The 20,716-nt window shown below is 44.5% G+C and overlaps 1 protein-coding gene across 1 annotated transcript in view; it reads right to left on the reverse strand.

The window, feature by feature from the left end:
• The window catches only part of fto (FTO alpha-ketoglutarate dependent dioxygenase), a 120,169-nt gene extending 100,683 nt beyond the window's left edge, over positions 1–19,486 (reverse strand). The window contains exon 1 of the mRNA XM_022194983.2: positions 19,343–19,486. Coding sequence (XP_022050675.2) covers positions 19,343–19,462 — 120 coding nt within the window. The 5' untranslated portion in view covers positions 19,463–19,486. The remainder of the gene's footprint in view (positions 1–19,342) is intronic.
• Between the last annotated feature and the right edge of the window lie 1,230 nt (positions 19,487–20,716).

Genomic DNA, 20,716 nt, shown 5'->3' on the forward strand with positions numbered 1-20,716 from the left:
GAAGGTGAAATGTCACCGACATGCCACTGCCTTTTTACATCTTGAAAAGTTTTGGATGGATGGCATCAACAACCAAACAGTTGTAATAGTTTAAGACGAACCAGCCGTGTGTATATTTCCGAGACATTTACAGCAGGAGTCTCACATTTCTCCTGCACTAATAGCGCCAAAGACCTCATGTGGTCCACCACAGGGAATATGGGAACCGGTTGTCAAAATATGCCCTGACTTTTAGGGTGAAATAAAACGTCCTGTTCATAACATTAGCGTACAGGTATGAAAAGATGTGTGTCCTGACTTGAAAAGGCGGGGTGGATCAAAAAAAAAGACAAGCGGTGAAAGTGTGTGCATTAAAGACAGAAGGGAGGAAAACAGATCCCAATAACGGAGGTGGAAGAAATGGGAGGGCATCTGATCTGAGGCAGTTTGGCGAATTTACCTTCAGGGCTGAATCTTTACCTTAGGCTAAACAACACAACACCTGCTGAAAGTTTTCTTAAAGGATGCGTATGAGTGTACAGGCCTTCCAAGTTATTCTGGAACAAACAAAAACAGACTTGCAGACAGTTGGAATCTAAAAAACAAAACAACATGCACTATTCATGGCCAGACTGCATTCAAAGGCTGTTGGGAGAAATTGACAACCTGACACACATTCACTGGTGTCAAAATCTAACTCATGACAGAAGCTGAAGATATCAAGGTGAGGCTCTGGGCTAGTGTTGTATGTGTACGCATCTGTGTGTATCTCTGTGTGCTGCTGTGAGCCTGTACGGATCCATATTTTGGCATCCATCTATTTTATATGTGTGCACATAAGTAATAGCATTACAGTCTGCTTTATTCAAAGCGCACAAAGCTGTACAGTGTACACAAAAGTGGCTCCCATACACACACACAACCATGCCCTTGCTGGAAAAACGCGCAGCTGGGGTAGCGAGCATGATGCCTCAACCCCAATCGCACACAACCAGGGCTGTCACACACGTGTCAAATACATCAAGCTACTCAGAAATTCCACAGAAAAAACGAAAGACAAGAAGTTACCAGAGCCCTCTGAAGCAGATGGACTCTCGCAGTATCAGAGAACCGCTGTGTCTGTCTTCCTGTCTCTGTGTCTGCACCTGATTCCAGAAGGAAAATCACGAGGCGCAAAAAAAAAAAAAAAAAAAAAGGTCTGCGTTTTCACTCAGACCCAAGAAACGAGATTACCAATTCCATAATAACGCGGATGCTTCATGGTAGCCGTACCAGCCGTCTGTGCTGAGTGATATATCTGATGCTTTTTTTTTCTTTTTTAATCTCTCTCTTCCTTGATGGGATTATTCCTTCAGCCGGACTGTTTATCACAGAAAAACATATTAGGTAGAATAGAACTCAATTGGTTTGCTTTGATCTTGGCCTATACGAGATATCAAACTGTGTACCATATATTTATTAATTTAATTTATTTCCCATCTGTGACACTTCAACGGACACTTACTTCAAAGCAATCTTCACAGAGTAGATTAATGTCCAGCGCTTAGCATCAATAGCTCAAAATAGCCAGATAACTCTACTGCTGCGGGGATAAAAACACCTCCAGTCTGACTTGTGTCTGCCCCAGAGGGTCCACTGGAATGTACTGGATGTGCTACGACTGCTGATGGAGGACGCACGAGTTCCAGTGAACTTGTCTAGATTTGGCTGATGCATCATAAACTGCAGACAGAAGCGTCAGTGTTTACTAAGCTGTGTCAGAAAGTGTCACGTACGTAGAAGAAGTTCTTGTGTTTTCTGGTGCACACTTTCTGATTAGTCATCCTTGGCAAGACAGAAATTATTTTTGGCTTCTTTTGGGCCGTTTTTTGCCTCATGTACTCTTTATTACTGTGTGAGGCAAGAGGCATACCATATGTTCTCTGAGACCTCCAACCAAATGAGGGCAGCACCTTCATCGATGCAAGGGTTTTGGCCTGCAAACACATGGAAGACCTTGGATCTCCATCCTGCTTCAGCTCCATGGATGACGTGATGAGATATAGCTGTGTAATAGAGCGCTGTGTTTAAACAGCAAGTCCTTGGTACTTGTCAGACACCCATTTCAGAATTGGCCCCTTTCTGCAAAAGTATTGGTGAATCAACAGTTTTGACAAGTCGGCTGTAAAACGTCAGATTCAAACAGACAGGCTACCCGTGTACATCAAAGGTGCTTCCGCCCCGGTCCATTTGGCACCGGATTGAAGAATGTAGGGAGCTTGTGTGAAGCGACACAGGGTGTAGAGAAGGGCAGGGTGTGCCCACTGCACCAGAACATTAGCGTTTGCATGTGTGATGCATAGAAAGTCTGCAAAGTCAGCTTTGAAGTGACAAAAATGAAGGGAAAAACACACATAACAACCTCGGATAACACTTCAATGAAAAATCCAGGGGCCTTCAGCTAATAGTAGTGACATTTGTTCCACAACGGTCTAAATAGGTCGAGGTCTACCTCATCTTCAGGATATGATACTGACTAGAGCTTTGATAAAATAACACATCACCAAAGTGCCATCACACACAAGCAGGTCATTGACAAATAACACATTTCGAGGTGATTTACATACATCTACATGGCCACACAGGCACAAAGAGCATCCACAGCGCTTCTTGTTGCAGTTTCTTCTTTCAATTTACCACTTTTAAGATCTGTTTTTTGCAACACTGCATCTAAAAATATGTCCCTTGTTGCTTAATGGACAAACTGAAAAACAACAGCTCCAGAAGTAGTGACTGTTCAACGTCAGAAACAATGTGTTTTCACAGATTACGCTGCTTCATTTCATGCATGCCACACTAAAAAAAACATTCGGGGCAAAAGATTAACCATTTCTCACTTCTGACATTTTGTTTACAGCAACTTGTGGCAGTCATTTATTTTAAGAATAGCAGCTAGACATTTGGTGGCACAATGTGATGGCTAACTGGGCAGACTGGTAAATAGTTAACTGGAATGTGTGGGAGCTGACCTCAGACCACGGCAGTTCTGTAATGTGTAACCCCTTGTCTTCATATTGCTGCTCAAGACCCGACCTATGAATATGAATTGAGCTGTGAGGGGCAGAAGTCAGTCAGGGGGGTGCTGCCAAAAATACAGAAAAATCCGGCCTTCAGCTACCTTCTTGTTAATATGTAAATTTGGGATAATCTGTACTATCCCAAGATAGATTTACAGATTGTATTCAGCTTACGAATGGAGTCCACATTGTCAGATCGTGTTTTAAGCAAGGACATCTATTCAGTTTTGCAAACACAAATAACCAGATGTTTATGTCAGTGGTTACAAACACAGTGCAGATGCTGTAAAAGCTTTGGCTCATTTTGAATCCTCGAAATCTATTTTTGTTTAAAGAAAAAGAAAAAAAATGTGACCAGAAATAACTGAGGACAAACGGTACGCCATTAACCACTGCATATTTTTTCAAATCAGTGAACGCTGTGTATATATCGACAGTCATGTTGAGCATGTGTTCGGTGGGGGTGCACAGGTGGGGTAAGTGATGAAAAATGGCAGACAGGCCGGCTCTCACCCGTTAATTGTTGTTGGAGGCTGAAGGCCGCGTTGTTCATTTCACCTCGCGACAGGTCGGCGGGGGACGTGATCATTAATATTAGAACATTTCCATCCATCTACCTGAACAAGAGGCCAGTCATTTAAAAAGGCTGGCGCTGGGCAGACCTTTCACGCCCTGTTTATAACACTGATCTAAGCACATTACCGGAGCTGTGGGGGACCGCTGCCAGTCATTAATTAGATGCACGCACACACACACGCACAATGTGACCGCCTATATCGGTGCTCAGTCACATTTGACAAATGCCACACGTGCGAGATGAGGTACGCTAACACACATCCGGTGTAGCAATTCCACATCAAAAGCTCCTTCCTTTTCTCTCTTTGTGAGCCATGTGTCCACTTTCTCACACGCACACTTACTTAAAACTCCTCTTCCAGTTATCCCACGGTACATGTAATTCTGTCAGGTGGAGAGTGTGTGTGCATGTGTGTCAGAGAGAAAAGGGGGGGGGGAGTATCAGACCTCATCTGTTTTTTGAACTCTCCCACTCTCCATCTCTTTCACTGCACCTGACAGGCTTACAGAAAGACCCAGGTTTCCAGATCAATCATTCAAAAGTATTTACAAATGCACAAAGCCAGACTCAGACAGGTTGGCACATGGCCACTCTGTTTAAGTGCTTTTCAATGTGTCTGTGGTGTCAACATCTATTTCACACTTATCTACACCTCAAAGGGGGGAAAAAGATGTTTCTGTGACCTTTAGCAAGTGTCAAATCTGGAAAGGAGAAGAGAGGAAAAGAAAAGAAAGAGAGGAGGGGGATTTAAAAGATCTGTCGATGCATGCCTTACATAACCTTTTTATTTATCCAGGAGACTGACTGAGCATGCTCTTTATCAGAAACATACTAGCTGCTTCACACTTGCACAATTCCACAGCTGCTCTGTACATCTGCAGATTTCTGGTCGACAATAAAAGTTTCTCTGTTTCTTCCACTGGAGTAACTCAAGGTGAAAAGTCTTGTTCAAGGGTATCTTGGGTTTTACACCCTCTCCAGGATTCAAACTTGTAGCCTTTCTGTCACGAGAGGCACCGTCCCATGTCTATGAACTCTTGGCTTGCATCACTGATACGGAAGGGCCGTTTGCCATTTTGCCTTAATTGTTAGTTTGCAGCCGGGCCATAATGTTTCCATTAAGATTATGTCGATCGAGAAAAGCTTTTTAGTTTTCACCTTCAAATTACAACATGCTTTCATGAGGTCAGCTGTTTTCCATGTGGAACGGCCGGTTTTAATGCAGACACAGTCCCTTGGTATTCAGGCTGGGTCCAGTTCAGTCAGGGGAAAGTCAGGGGAAAGAGCGAGAAAATGAGGACGGGAGAGGGATGGAGGGAGGAGAGAGAGAGAGGAGAGGAAGGAGAGGGTTGATTGAAAGACTGTGATTAGCAGTTTTCAGTGGGGCACCAGGGCCACTGAGTTGTTCTAACAGGGCTGTCGCGTCTCGAGGTGCAGTCAAGGAGAAGTCAGTGCTTTAGAAAGCTCTCTCGATTTCCCCATTTCCCCCTCCCTCCCTCTTTTGCTCTCGCCATCCAGCCACACTTTTCCTGCCCCTCCAAAAAAATCAATATGGCTGTGCAAAGTGCAGCTTGGCCCGTGGGGAGGGCCAGCTAGCTTTAGGGGCTGGATGCAGGACTTGCAGCAAGGAGAAGAGGCATCCTCCAGGCCTGTCCCACAGGCAGTGTCAAGGACAGACCTGAGGACCAGAGGACCGAAGCCACCGGATTGCCCTTCCCCTCTGCATCTCGCCTCCTTTCTCTCTGTCTGTTTCTCTGCAGCTTGATCTCGGCTGGCTCAGCGAGGCAGAAGAGATCGATAATCAGGTGGAGCGTTTAAAATCCCCTGCTCTGGAGGCTGGCGCTACGCTCCTCAGAGCCCGGCGGACCAATGCATCGCTCAGGGCGGAGCAGCTGGATGGACGGATGAGTGGGTGCACAGTGGTCGCACCTGGTCATTGAAAGGTTTGTGATTTGTGACAGTAAACAATTCAATAGCACTTAGCGATACACAGTGTCTGAGGGGTGTAGAGCCAGACTCTTCACACACATTGCCATTGTCTCAACATGTCACAGATCAGTACGATGCGGGAGCTCTATAGACCAACATGCCTTGGTACTATATCTCACTCACCCGTTTTCCTGCAGCTATACACTGTTAGTTATAGAATAAGGCCACAAAATTGGCTTCAAAAAAAGAATCCCTAGCATTTACTATGATTGTCAACAGCAGTGTTCCTCATTTCCATACAGTAGGCTTGACGATGAAGCCTGTACATGATGTGGATGATGTGTGCAAGGAGGATTTCAGTCCTGCCGCGTGTCTCCGTGTGTGAGTGACTGATCACAGTAGAAGTGGCTTGTGTGTCTAATCCAGTACCACTGTTAGACAGTGCAAAGACCCAGCTCTGTGTACCGCAGCACGGGCTGATCAAGCCCATCCTGTGACAAGCAACCTCTTCAAATGACGATGATTTCCAAGCTCTGCGTCCTTTAGGCTCCATATTAGATCATCTTCTGACACTACCGAGTCTGGTACTTCATCTGGGATAAAGATGATGTGCAATGCGACCCGCGAGGCTGGGAGTCAAGGGTAAACGAGGGGCTAAGACAGGGGTACGGCGTCTGATTGGCTGACAGCTATGACAATTATCGTGTGGTATATTATAACCTTATGCTAAACATAAGATTTGATACAGCATGCTGCTTGACAAAACACTTCAAGAATATTTCACCATCAGCTCAGATGTATGTCACAATCACACCAGACATAAAATGAGCCAGTTTAGAGGAGAAATAAATCACACAACACATCACACAGATCATACAACGCATCAAAAATAGAAAGCATCCAGTCTGTTTCAAATTTTCCAAGGATGGGCCAAAGGTTGCCTATCCAGCAGCTTTTCAGCAATAACTGTATCGTGTTTTAATTACGGGGAACCTCTTGATCTATCTGTTGACCTATTTGTTCAAATGGATTTTAGCATAGGGTGTTATTAACAAGCTTGAGCAGTGGCATGAGTTTAAATCCTGACAATCACCTCAGCCACTAGAAAAATATACAGCTCAAAACAGATGTGCACTAAACATCCAGGACAGGTTTAACTCTATCTCATGTAGTCTTTGACCCAGATAAACTGGCATTATGATGTGACCTAAGATTAATATTGAATTATGGACTGAATATAATTTGCGGCTGTTTACACGACACTCAATCTGTCGTCCTGGAATCCTGAGGCAGATAAGTTTGCTATAATGGCATTATCCAAATCCTGAAGTATAGCAGACGGCACTTGTCTTGCTTGAGAAGCCACCTCATTTCTTTATTTATTTTCTTTCACTCATTCTGAACAAAGGAAAATATTCTACCAGGAATTGAATAGCTTAATCCTCTTTTCACTCTTCCCAGTAGCCTGAATGGTGACAGATTAACATCCTGAAGGTTTACAAACCCAGCCATTTGAAAATGTAATTGCTGATGCCACACCGCATGCATGTGTTTAAGTAAAGGGTTAATATTAAAGCTGAAAACACACACATGCACCTGAGTGAGGAGGGATGTGGGCAGGTTGGGCCAGACCCAAGTCACTGAAGCCCTGTCACGTTTGTATCAAGAAGTCGCAAGCTGTCCCAAACCCTCGCTAGGCGCCATAGTTACTGTTCACTTCTGCTAATTATTACAGCCAATCAGAGGGTTAACGGGGCGGAGCCTGGCCAGACCATGTTCCGGGCATTTAACAGCTGGCTGGAACGGAGGTGAATGCATTACACACTGCCCTCATCCAATAAAAATAAAACACCCTGACATCTGAGGTGTACTTAGCACAGAGGGGAGGGAGGATGTGAGGGAGGCAAGAAAGAGGGAGGAAGAAGAGGGTGGTGGAGGGAAGGGAGACACAGCATCTGATAGCATGATGTCCAAGTGCCACCTAGTGACAACTCTCCACCTCCTCTGATCTTTCAGGCTCCAGATCATAAAGGGTTGCGGGGTGCACAAATGAAGTAACAAAGCGCAGACGGATTCAATCTAAATGAGAAATTATTTGTTTTTTCCAGGACATCTCTGCAGCACCAGACCCTTTCAACCTCTCAAGTAAAATCTCAAGATGAAGTTAACTGTATACATATCGTGTAAGTATATTTCAACTACATCTTTTCACTTGCAAAACACTGTACCGGCCTTCCTCAGGTGACCCTACTGTCTGTACAGTTGGGGGAGCGGGCCTGTAACACTGCACTGGTAGGCCGGTGGCCCTGAGCTCCTAGGTCCCCTCCCCTCATTACCCCAGGTATAAATCACACTCTGCTGGTGCCCAGAGGTGAGAGGGATGAGAGTGGAGGTGAGCTTGAAATAATGCTTATGTCACGGCAGGTCAGCCCTCCATTATGGCCGTTTCAAAAACTATTAATCTTGCTTGTAGTCAGTGGCCTAGAAATAATTACTTCATCTAACCCATGTAATACAGCATGACCAGCAGTCGAGCCTGGTCAATTTGAGGCTGGGGAGGCAGGGTGGGGTGGTGGGGGAGTGTTTGGGAAGAGAGAGATCAAGACAGCAAGAGGAAGGGAGTGAAGAGAGAGAGAGAGTGGGGGCAGAGCCACAAATTACCAGGCCCTGTCTCCTGCTGCTGGGTGACTGATGTCCTGCTCACTTCAGCTGTGGCCTTTTACACTCTCAACACTGATTTAGATAGATACACACACACACACACACACACACACACACACACACACACACACACACACACACACACACACACACACACACACACACACACACACGCAGATCATGCACAAGGACACGTACAGTATGTATGCACATTAATGCATGATTAAACCACACATGTTGAGCAGGGATCACACGAGTCACGTTATTTTAACAAGAGGTGCAAACCCTTTCGCAAAATAAGCTCTCAAGAGATAACAGACAACGGAATTTGTTTTAATTAGCACACAGGACTGACTTTAATAAAACTCGACTTTCTGCTGCCAACTGCTAAACACTCCTTGAAGTGTTTCCATATTTCATCTAAATAGCATAAATCTGTTGTGACACCTGCTACCCTACCTTTGTGAAGCTTGCATTTAACTAAATCATTTTAGAAGAGAGCAACACTCAAGGAAAAGCTGAAAGAAACATCTGACATCGGGGTCAATCAACTGTCAGTCTTTCCAATTATCTGAACATTTTTCAAGTTTTCTGATGAAATAAATATATTTAAAATTGCGCTGCTTTGGTTCTAGCCTATTAACATTAAACAATAAATGTTGGTTTAAATTCTCTTTTAATTTAACATACATATACGGCATTTCAACAAGGTTTTGTGTTGGAGTTGGTGTTATTTGATATTTTGATACCAGGATCTTCATTTTCACTGTGAATGCATGTAGCACAAATACTGGTTATGAGTCTAGTTGATTTCTAATAACCAAAATCAGGATCAACTCTGGAAAAATAAAATAGATCCGTCGACTTTTAATCTGAAAATTATGTGAAGTATTAAAATTATGTTGACAAAATGCACAAGCAACAATTTGTTGTAATAAGTCAAAATTAATTTTAAAAGTCATAATATTACACACAGGAATTCACACCTTCGGACGCATTGGGATTTTGTGTGCTCATACATCGCAGCCCCCAATGCTATTCAGCAGTGGCTCCACCACAACCGCAGGTACGATCACCCGTCTTCGTGGTGGAGAACTAATCCACCTCCCAACATCACAGCAGATAGAAACACAATAAAGATTGCTATTGGAGAAACCCACACCGAGAGTAAACAGATGAGCTAGTGCAAACTCAGCCTCCATAAACGTCACAGGAAGTATGTATGGAGTGACATAAATAAATGCAGCCCTCCAGTGGCTGTCACAGCTGGCATTGCAGGTGCAAATTTAATTAGTCAAGGTGAAGTCTCCCTTGTTGTCTGAGAAGGGGGGGTCCTCACCATGCACGACTGTAAACATGCGCTATATCCTAATCAGGTGTCACCGCGGCGTTTGATCAGCCCGCGAAAACTTGTCACGAATCCCCAGCAGAGAGTGGGCCGACGGGGAGAACAAAGGAAAAGAGCTGTCATAAAAGAACAGGGAGGTGGTGATGATGGCAGTGGCGGTGGATGAAGAGAGTTTGCCCATTAGCAGTCTCTGTCGCCTATCTCTCTCCCACTTCCCTTAACGTCTCCCCTCCTCTCGCTTTCTTTCTTTCTCCATGTGGCTACCTCCAGCATACACCTTACTGCATCCCGCCGCAGCTCTGTGCCTGAAAATCTCAACCACAGCTGTCACGCTCATGCTTCACAACCGCCAACAAAGCTTCCGAAGAGAAAACCCCAAAGTAGTATGCTACTTTTGTTTACCTCCCAAAGAACCACACATGTACAGAGATACAAGCTGCGCTCGTTTTGTTTTTATCAAGCACCATTCTAAATAGTTGGGTCTTGGTGAAAAGCCTGAAGAACTCGAGGCAGACGTGCTGTTCTCCTCCCGCCCAGCGCCTCCAGGCTGCACTGAGGCAGTGCAGGAACACATGTGCCATTAGATACTGTTTACCTTTCAGTTTGGATGATATTGAATACATTAGCCGATTGAACCTCATAAGAAACACAGGCGAGTGACAAGGCCCAATCGTCTTTGCGACTACCATGGTAACTGAGATTACAGGCTAACAAAGAGCAGACAGGGGGAAAAAATATTTAAAACCCGAATAGTGATACATAAATTAATTAAAGGACAAAAAAACAAGTGGAGAATTAAAGTTGGAACATCTGTCAGCGACTTAGCTTCCCAACGTAATACCAGTGTTAGAACATTTATACCCTTGAAGTTAATGATCCCCTCTTTAATTGACAGTCAAGGAAAACTGGCTGCGGCAGCATCCTGCCGAGACACCGATAAGAGTCCCCCTTTCCCCCCGCCCAAAAATAAAAAAAAAAAAAAAAACAGTTTAAAGAACCTTGGCACTAATCCCTATTGTCATCCCAGCGCAGCAGAAGGACTTACAAACACAGATAACTCTGCTGAAGCTGTCTATTTCTCAGGAGTTATGGGGACAGCCGAGCCGCCGCGCGCCTCAAATCAGTCACTCAGATTAGCCCAATCCCTCTGTGCTGTCAGTCAGCCGAGACACTAGCTTGTCACCGCATTTACATGAGTCCATCTCATATTTGACAATGCCCCCTATATATGACAATGGCTGCGAGGAAGGGGTCCACTCGCTCACAGATAGCGGGGTGTGCGGTATGGCAGACGGGCTGTTGTTGGATTAAGCTCACGGCGTGCGCAGCGCTCATGTCTTCGCTGACACTCCAACAACAAGTTTAAGGAGTCTTAACCATTTACTTTTTTTTTCCATAGTGGAGAGAATGTGGGAGATGCATGTCAGATGAAACACGCACATACACCTACAACGACAAATACAGATACACGAGCACACACATACACACGCTAGGATAAACTTCAAAAAACTTGGAAGTACATGACTGCATGAGAACTAAAAGATTACCTAGTGTATGTCTTCCCCAAAGTTTACTTCCAGAATGACTAATCCACCTACTTCACTTAACACAATAAAGCTCAAAGAACAGAGCAGAAAACAACATAATACTAACTACGTGCTATAGAAAACATCGAAATCAGGCTCCATCTTGAATAAACACAGCAATGATGGAAGTACAAAGGCCAGCCCTGAAACAAATCTCTCCAAACCAAACCAGGTAAGACACAAACTCTGGGGCGTCAAACTAATAAGGGATTAATTCCTGCAGTGTATGAATTTGTACCTTTAAATGACTGTGCTGTGCGTGAAGGCACCTGAGAGCTCACAATGTGCTGACTACTTTTTATGCTTCTGTGGCTCACTCCACTTCAGACAGTCCTGAAACAAATGACAGTGGATGCCCTCTACATAACAGGGCCAGGGCAAGCATGACACAGGGGTTGACAACTGAACCCTCAAACTCCCTAACCCCTACCCCTGCCATGGCACACGCACACACACACACACACACACACACAAACAGCCCCGAAAACAGCCCTGACATGACCGCTCGGCAGCCCTTCCTTACCCCTCCTCGTGTTTTTTTCCCTCTCGATCTCACTGGAGACAACCCTCAATTCAGGACCGTTTTAGCCAGGCAAGTGGATGTGACCCGCTGCCCCCCAGTCAGGCTCATCTGAATAAACAGAGCTGAAGAAACAGGCAGAGGAGGGAAAATCTGCCTACATTATGATAGGAAGAGAGAGGATGGGACTCAGCCAAGGGGCTCCTTTCTTTATGCACGTTTGATCAAGTGCTTGACAGCACCGGTGGATGGAATTACGGACTGCTGAACAAAAAGTTGCAGCGTGTGTGGAAATGAGTGTGTGTTTGCGTAGTTCGGTCTGGACAGCTGGATTTCCGAGGCCTGACAGTGTTAGGCTTGTGACAAGCCTGCCGCACCACACCACCACCTCATACGAAGCGCGAGCCGCCTACTAGCCTTCGCAGTCCATCACTCAGGACGGCCGAGGGAAGCGCCGTGAGAAGAGGTCAGACGTGGAGGAAGAGAGGGAGGGAGGAGAGAGGAGGAGAGGATGAGGAAGCTGGAGGAGGGAGGGGGCGCTGGTCAGGGGTTAAGTGTAGAGAAGACAGCGATGAAAGGCAACTGTCATGCACCAGTGCTCGCCCAGGAGCACCTGTCTCGAGGAGAACATGCAAAGTGTGCCGGTCACGTCCTGACAATACCCCCACTTCTTCTTTCTTTTTTTTTCCCTGCACACACACTCACACATACAAGCTCTAAGGAAAGGGCTGATGCTCCACCGTTGGAAAGGCATCGCCTGTCTGACAGCATGCCAGTCAAGCTGTCGTTGGCTTCTTCGCATATGCAAGGAAAAGTTAGACTGATGAAGAAAAAACACACGGGGGTTCAGAGAAGGAATCACTGAGACATGAACAGACCACCTGAAGTGAGCAGACACTTCTCAAAGACTTGATGCAGAGTAAATGCTGGAACGAGCAATACAAAAAGCTCCATGAAAGCGAATCCGGGATAACCACGACGCCTGCTCCAGACTTGAAGTTGATGTGGTAAACGTCCTCAGGTGGAAGCGGTTACCCAAAGCACGCCACACGAACCCAAAATCACTTTTCAAAACTGTTTCAGTGTTTCTGCATTCCATTTGATAGGTTAAGAAAGACAGGGATGAGTTGCTTTTTTATGGGGTTTTTTTGCTTTTCCCAAGTTTTAAACAGAAGCCTTCCACCTGATATTAGTACTATCATACTCTTCCCATGAAGTAACACAGTAATAAACAACAGCACATTATGTTTGTTTTACAAGTATAAAACACCTGAGGTATTTTGTTAATGGTGGTTCATAGTGGAGTCCAAGTGCATTCCCAGCTGGCTAAGCTAATAGCAATGCTAAAATCTGGCTTGGGCTAAAGGAACCCCTTTCTATATTGAGCCTCTACAAAACAAAGAGCCAAATGCCAGGTATTTTAACACACTTTCATTGCTCACGTTTATGGAAAAGAACTTATGATGTACAAATTAACAGTTACTATTTACAGCGCCTCGTGAACCTGGTCTCCTGCAGCTTTTGTGAATGAAGGGTTTTGGACTTTCCATTGAAACCAGATGTGGTGCAACACCGTAGCAGTAGGCACTTATACTTTATTGGAAAGGTGAGTCATTACAAAGGGAAAATAAATTCACAAATAAACAGCACAAAAACTGCTCTGTCCTTTGCAGGTGGCTTTACATGGTGAAATCGGTTTTATTGGCGCATGCTAAAATTAGCAGCAACCACAGCGGCTAGGATGTGTTCTGGGTAGCATTGATTATTACTGACATCGTTTGTTTGGAGGCCAAGACTGAATAAGTCTGCTTGTTTAAGGTTTTTATCACTTTTTTATCTTAGCATTTATAACAACAGCAGCATCAGCACACATAAATGTCCTGTTTACTGAAAGGGAATGCGCATACAGACATACCACCTACACAAAACCCAACCTACAGTGCACTTTACCACAGACGCACACACATCACCACCAGAATGACAAACAAACAGAAATGGAAAATAACAGCTCGCTTGGATCATAGCCTTGAGTGGCTAATGAACCCCCAGGAGGCTCTAGCCTCTGTGTATGAGGTGAGAGGGTCATTCCCATGTTTATTCAGCACCAGTCCAATGAGCCACCACCATCTATTGATTGAACTGATTATTCTATGTCTCTCTTGTGACGGGACACATGCATGACAGATGAACCCTGCTTGGGCAGGTCACACTCGATGTAATCTCATTGAATCTGACGGCTGATCTGGTCGCCCGGTTTGCATGATCCACGTTGCGGCCTTGTTTGCGAATACGTTGACATCTGTGGCTAATGCCTCAACACTAATATGAGGTGCTTGGTAGGGGCTGTCAGACACATGAGCTGTCAAGGGCTCTTTGGACAATCGTAGTGACTGCTTCCATAAGAGAAACCCCTCTAGGTGATAAGCCAAACATAGCATAGCAAGCAAAGTGTTGTTACCTAAAGTGGTAACATTAAGGCTACCTGCATTATCCAAAAGAAATCTAAATCAGCATGACTGTATGGGGGTAAAACATGATTTATACTGCTCTGTATCTCATCTTGTCTTGTTTGATGCAATATACGGTAACAGCAACTATGACATCCAATCCTTAAGTTACACTAAACTGAATTTGTTACATCACAGTTACATTTAAATGTTTAGTAAGATCACAGCTACACACAGCAAGCCATCATAACTGTGTTCCTTGAGAAAATGTAGGCAGAGATGTAAAGGCCGACATCCTTCTCGGTGCAAACCAAATGTAGGCATCATGCACCTTTAAAATGTCATCTATTTAGCACAGATCGTTATTTAAAATGTGATAAAGGAACAATGTGCAAAATTTCTCACGCATGTCGAGACAGTACATAATCTACAGACAGCCACATCATGCACAATAAATAGCAGCTTGGTAGATAATTTTTAGGAAACTCTCACTTACACTTAACCATTCACGGGATGTATGAATATACACAATGGAATTAATAACTGCACTACATATGGGCTGCACTGTGGACTGGTGGTTAGCACTGCTGCCTTGCAGCTAGAAGCTCTCCGGTTCACATTCTGGCCCGGGCCTGGGATCTTTCTGCATGGAGTTTGCATTTTCTCCCTGTGCACGCGTGGTTTTTCTCAGGATACTCCGGCTGTCTCCCACAGTCCAAAACATTGTGAGGTTAATTAGGAATTCTAAATTGTCCATAAGTGTGAATGTGAGAGTGCTCGTTTGCCTCTATGTGACGACTATATGACGACCTGTCCAGAGTGTCTCTTTCCTTCACTCTGAGACGGGACTGAATGCACCTCCACCATTCCAACCCCACGACCAATGAGGATTAAGTGGCATATAGATAATGGATGGATGGAAACATACATGTATAGTATGTGGTAATCCAGTCACGACTACAACACTGGAGCCTATCATCCACCCCACTAAAACTATAATCTAATTCAAATCAAAGACTCTCCTAAACTATAAACTATTAAATAAGAAAAAATAAATAATAGAGGTTCCAGGACATGAACTGTATCTAATATCTGATGAGTTGAATTTACACATCCAAAGTTGCTGCATCGTTGCAACAGTTTTAGTGTGTTGGCTGAATTCTTTTCAAGAAGGTTTGACTCACCAAACTGATGTGTAAACATCTCAGTCCAAGCATATGAGCAAAGATCAAATAGGCAAGACGAGGTAAAGACATGTAGAAGAAAAGCTCAGCAGCAGACTAATCAGCCCCCTCCAACACTCACGCAGCAGATCAATGAAAGACCTGGGGCCTTGGGCCTGCGCTATATTACACACCAAAACTTCATATTCATTCATTGATTTACTTTTCAGAATAGTATATCACTGAGCTCCAATGGGAGCAAAAAATGGAGGCTGGGGCTGAGGTCAACTCTCACATGGACGTCTGGACAGATGTTTGCACAATATTGATGGTGCACGCAGAAAGAAATGACTAAATATCTGGATCAATAGCTCGTTTCCCTAGCTACGACAGGTTGTTCCTGATGGAAATATATAAATACATCTATATGGTTACTGAAGTAGTGCTAACGAACAGTGCTAAATGCCCCCCTTAAGGTAAACTCTTTGATTAGCCAAGGCCAAGGGTTACAGGCACGGTCGGCCGATGCTAGGATGCCACACTTACATTGGCCTGAGGATGCTAATGCACACTGGGGCCCAGTAAAACGAACAAGGATATGACAGGTCACAAGCCCTCGGCAAGTAGCCCTGACCCTCCTATCCATTTGTAATGATGATGGGCCCAGGCCAAACCATTCTCTGTCATGCTCAAATAATGCATCTGTGAATAATTTAGAAAATCTTTTTCAGTTTTCTGTAGTGATCAGAACCGGAACTGTGAAATTCCTGGGCTTAAAGAAATAAATCTGCATAAGGAGTTGTCAAAAAAAGTTTAAATGCATTCAACATTTTGTACTCAAACCAGGCCAATGCATCCTACTGCTGCAGTTGATGGCAGACGAGCTGCCTGTTCTTATTTACAACGCAACACAATTACTGAGAACAACACCCGACCTCACAGCTTCCCCAGCTCCACAGTGGCCAGTGGGGCCATAAAGACGGAGGAACCACATCATTGCCTGCTCCTTAATTAAATGAAAGCTGTTAGGTTCATTTGCCTCCTTTTTTTTACACATTCAACTAACCAGCCCACCGTTGAAGACCTCCCAGACGCCATCCCTGCTTGGCCCTAAATCATGATTGGGTGAACGGCCCAGTGAGTCCCTGCTGGACACGCAGCAGCCGCCCAGCGGCAAGGCCAGCGCAGGGCGTGCGGTGGATCGACACCTAGCCAGCGATAAGTAATTCTGTAGAGGATTAGCAGCATGATAGCCTGATCAATACTGTGTGCTCAGGCCATTAGGAATGCAGCGAGGAAATGACCCCCTCTGGTAATAAAGCAGGGCATCTGGGTTCTCCTTCATTTGCCAGCTCCATTAGTGTAATGGTATCATTATCTGCCACAGCCGTATTTTTCTGAGCCCTGGCTTTTCCACAGGCTGACCGGCGGGGGTCTGATGAAGCTGTGAGAGCCCCCATGCCGAGCGTTCCCCTTTCTACCATTCTACACTGAGTCTAGGTGTAAATCTAGCTCTGTTGGAGCCTATGTGCTACCCTGCCTTAGGTATCCATACCCATGTTTTATGTCAGCACCAAACACTATTTCTCCATTATTGGCTCATTAATAGAGCAAGCAGCATGTAGCTTGGGTTTAGAGGGAGAAAAAGATGGCCGGCAGGGCGCAAAGCTGCTGAATGTGCTGAATCTGACACCCCCCTCTTGCTAAAACACCAGGCTTGACATGACAGGACGTCGGCATTAGTTGCCATAAATCGTTTCCTTTACACTAATTCGCCAGCTAACATTTTGTGGGGGAGAATTGATTAACCATGTCTGGATGTGTGGCCACATAATCAGCTTTTACCTCGCTAGTTGTTAATTTAACAGAATCGCCAAGGGAAACACAAACCATTTTAATGAGTGTTTAGAAATTAAATACCCTAAACAGCTTGCACTAGGTGCCACTACCAGAGCAAACCAATGAGGCTGATCCAAGCAATGGGCTGGGCTGAGCTCAGGCCCTCACAACATCTGGTGACCCTGTGTGATCATTACTTAGCCTGCCGCTCACACACACACTTCCTGTTTCGACACAGCACTTTATACTTGTCATCACTCCCCAAATGGCGTGCTTGCATCAAAGACAGCATTAGAACATCGGGTTAGGGGACAGGGTCAGTGCTGCTTTCACACTTGCCAAGGCATGAGTGGAAATTCATCCTGTGATGACAAAACTGATAAAACATAATGAAATGTTTTAGATTCCTTAGGCGACAAGTGGAGTTGAGTGTTACTATGACAAGAACAATCTCAAAATGTTGCTACTTGAGAACCTCGGGAAATGAATAAATTCACAGAAAGTCCTTATTTTTTCTATTACAAACAACAAAGAAAAGTGAGTCGAATAATGTCTGATGGATCTCTCGTCTGGTCCAACTTAGTCTCATCTAAATAATTACGTTCCTCTTTGCTTAGATCATCCGAGCAATTAAAATTGTATAATTATTTAAATTCCAAACTGAAATAAATGTGAACTCATGTGACTAGGGTGTGGTTAATTTCCCAAATGCCCTCTTCCGTTCTACTTAAGCATAAATACAGTGAGACAGACTATGGCATCCCACCTGTCTATGACACTCTGACTTGCTATGGTGGGGTTTACCGAAAAGACTGTGTGTGTTCACTGTGCACTAATCTGTTGGGGCTTGCATTCCATAACTCAGAATGACAGTGCAGCCATCATAGTGCATCGCTCACTTTGTGCAGCATTGCAAACACACTCACTCACAGGGTAAGAGAACTATCATATCCAAGGTATTAGTTAACATAATAACTGTATCATTATACAACCACTGATATTATGAAAACTGGCCAAACTGCATGCAGCTCCTTCTTTGGCTGCTCTACAATCACACAGTCATTTTGCAATTACAGTTCCTCTTGCTCATCCTTTTATTTATCTAAAGAGAAGGGAAGCTAAGCCATTAGGTCTGTGCAGTGCTGCCTGACTGCCTGAGGGCCAGCTGGAATGAGTTCTCTCTCTGAGCCGCTCATCTGGCCGCCATGGCTGCTTTCATAAACAGGAGGAACCACGTCCTACATAGTTTCACTGCTGTCTAACATGATCCAAACACATGTGCCATGGCAGACGGCGTCCAAGACGGGAGATAAGAAGAGAAACAGACAGAGAGGCAGGCAGACAGACAGACAGACAGACACTAAGAGAGATGACTACAGCTCAGGATGCCTTGGGCTAAGCAGTACAGTCTCCTTTTCTTTCTTCAGTGTCTCCATGAATGATTAAGCCCAGGTAAGGAGAAAGCACAGCTCTACAGGTTATAAACACGCCGATCTCTGCTCACATCAGGTGAAAACCATGTCAGTCTTACACTTTATCAGCTGCAATATTAGCAGAGGGGAATATCTAAGAACAGCAACGACAACATTCACATAATAAGCTATCATTTGCACTGTATGTCAGAGCACAAGTTATTATCCAGTGTATCTGGAGTACAGCCTGAAGCAGCTGTTGACTGCTGGCCTGGCAGCTTGCCAAATCCCAGATACACTACACACTAACTTTACCATTTGTTTCCACTGTTGCACTGAGCTGCTTCGTTGGTGCTACACAAACAACAACTGATTCATTGTTTATTCTTCTACACCAGAGTACCACCCCATTTGAAGCTTCGACGCTGTCGTTTGTGTATTTTTTTTAAAATGAAATGTTAACAGCTAACCTATAAAATAGTTATTTTCTCACAAATATGTTGCCTGCTGTAATTCACATCGCATTTCCACTTGACATGGGATGTTGCCAAGACGTTATTCTGCGAGCTACAGCTTCATATCAGCAGGGTATCTACGTGATAAAACACCATTTTTAATGTAACTGTAATTCTTCATTGTGGTAGACTGGGGGGAAAAATGGAAAACACAATAAAGGAAACAGGCAAGGTGAGGTATGCACTGACATTCGCGGCTCTCTAGCCTTCAAAATGCAGCCAGCAGCATCACATACGGAGCATTAGATATTCAACGAGCGACAGGGCTTAGAAATTTGCCAGACCTAACGGAGAAAAACGCTATCAATACCTTTCTTCTCTTCTCCCCCTCACTGTCACCCGATCTTTTCATGTTCCTGGAGTTGTGTTTACACTGCCTCGCTTTCATTAGGGGCGACGTTGGATGTTGTAGTACACAAATAAACGGCATCTCGGGCTATTTTCGTGTAAGGAAGAGCACAGGTAAGTGCAGCCGCTTGTTTCGTTTCACAGAGAGCCCAACCGTCAAGGTTTTGTGTGTGAAATGTGTTTTTGTAGTGAGCCTCTTGAAGGAGACGGGAAAAGCGGAACGATACGAACTACAAATCCCAAAGCGAGAGTATGCTGGCGGCGGAAGTAGCTTCGGCACGTCCTAGATGTTGCACTGCGCAGGTGCGACGCAGGTACAGAGCTACACATTGCAGATAGGCTGGTCGGAATGGGTTTAAATCAGTGATTTAAGTTTTTCAGCCCTTAAAATGGCTGTGGCATAAAAAGGAAAGTTGTAAATGAGAAATTTAAAAGTAAGAGCAACTGTTACGCACTATTCTTCTCTTTCTTCACCCACTTCTTCTTCTTCTTCTTCTTCTTCTTCTCATTATAGTGATAGTATTAATTATAATGATTGTTATTTTTATCATTATTGCCAGTTCTTGTCACAGTACTAGCAATGGTAGTTTTAAGGAAGTTTCAAGGTTTTGTTTTTTCTTTTCTTTCAAATATAATATCCTCTTCCAAATATGCCAGTCCTCATCGTGAATATTCCACATGCTTCCCGTTTTTATAAATCAAAAGCAGCACCACTTTCATCTTAGACTATGTGTAAAAATAGCAATCATGCTTTGAACGTGCTCCAGTTCAAGTCCCGCCAACCTCCTTTCAACTCTCACATGCATCTCAAATCCAGGTGCCTGCTTCTCCGCCAGTGTGGGCTTCCACCACGTCAGCCCTTTTAAATTCACCACCGATCATGAAAGTGCACCGTAAAGCGTCTGTACGGCTGCCTTTGTGTATCACCCGCAGTTGCCCTCCAAGAGTCGAACCAGATTGCTCATAACATAGTTTGAATAGTGCTGAAATATGTTCTGTCCATTGTTCCTATCAAAGCACATGTGAAATACATGAGAGAGTTTCACGGATGGAGTGGCGTTGGCGGTGGGAGGGCGGGGCGGGACTGGATTGCAGGGGTCTGAGACACCTGCTACATATTACCATTACAGACTTTGATCAGTGTCTTCATTAGTTCCCTTTGTAATCTCTTTTCTTTTATGGTAGAGCTGACCCAAGCGAGCGGGGTACAGTGATTTAACACACATGTTTCTTTCACCTGTCTTGTAAAATGCTCAAAAGCTCTCCCACTTTCAAAGATGTCAGTGTCTCTGGCATCCCTTACTAATAAACTGTGGGGGTTCTTTTGATTCCTATT

This window comes from Acanthochromis polyacanthus, chromosome 2 (assembly GCF_021347895.1).
Source record: "Acanthochromis polyacanthus isolate Apoly-LR-REF ecotype Palm Island chromosome 2, KAUST_Apoly_ChrSc, whole genome shotgun sequence".
NCBI lineage: Eukaryota > Metazoa > Chordata > Actinopteri > Pomacentridae > Acanthochromis > Acanthochromis polyacanthus.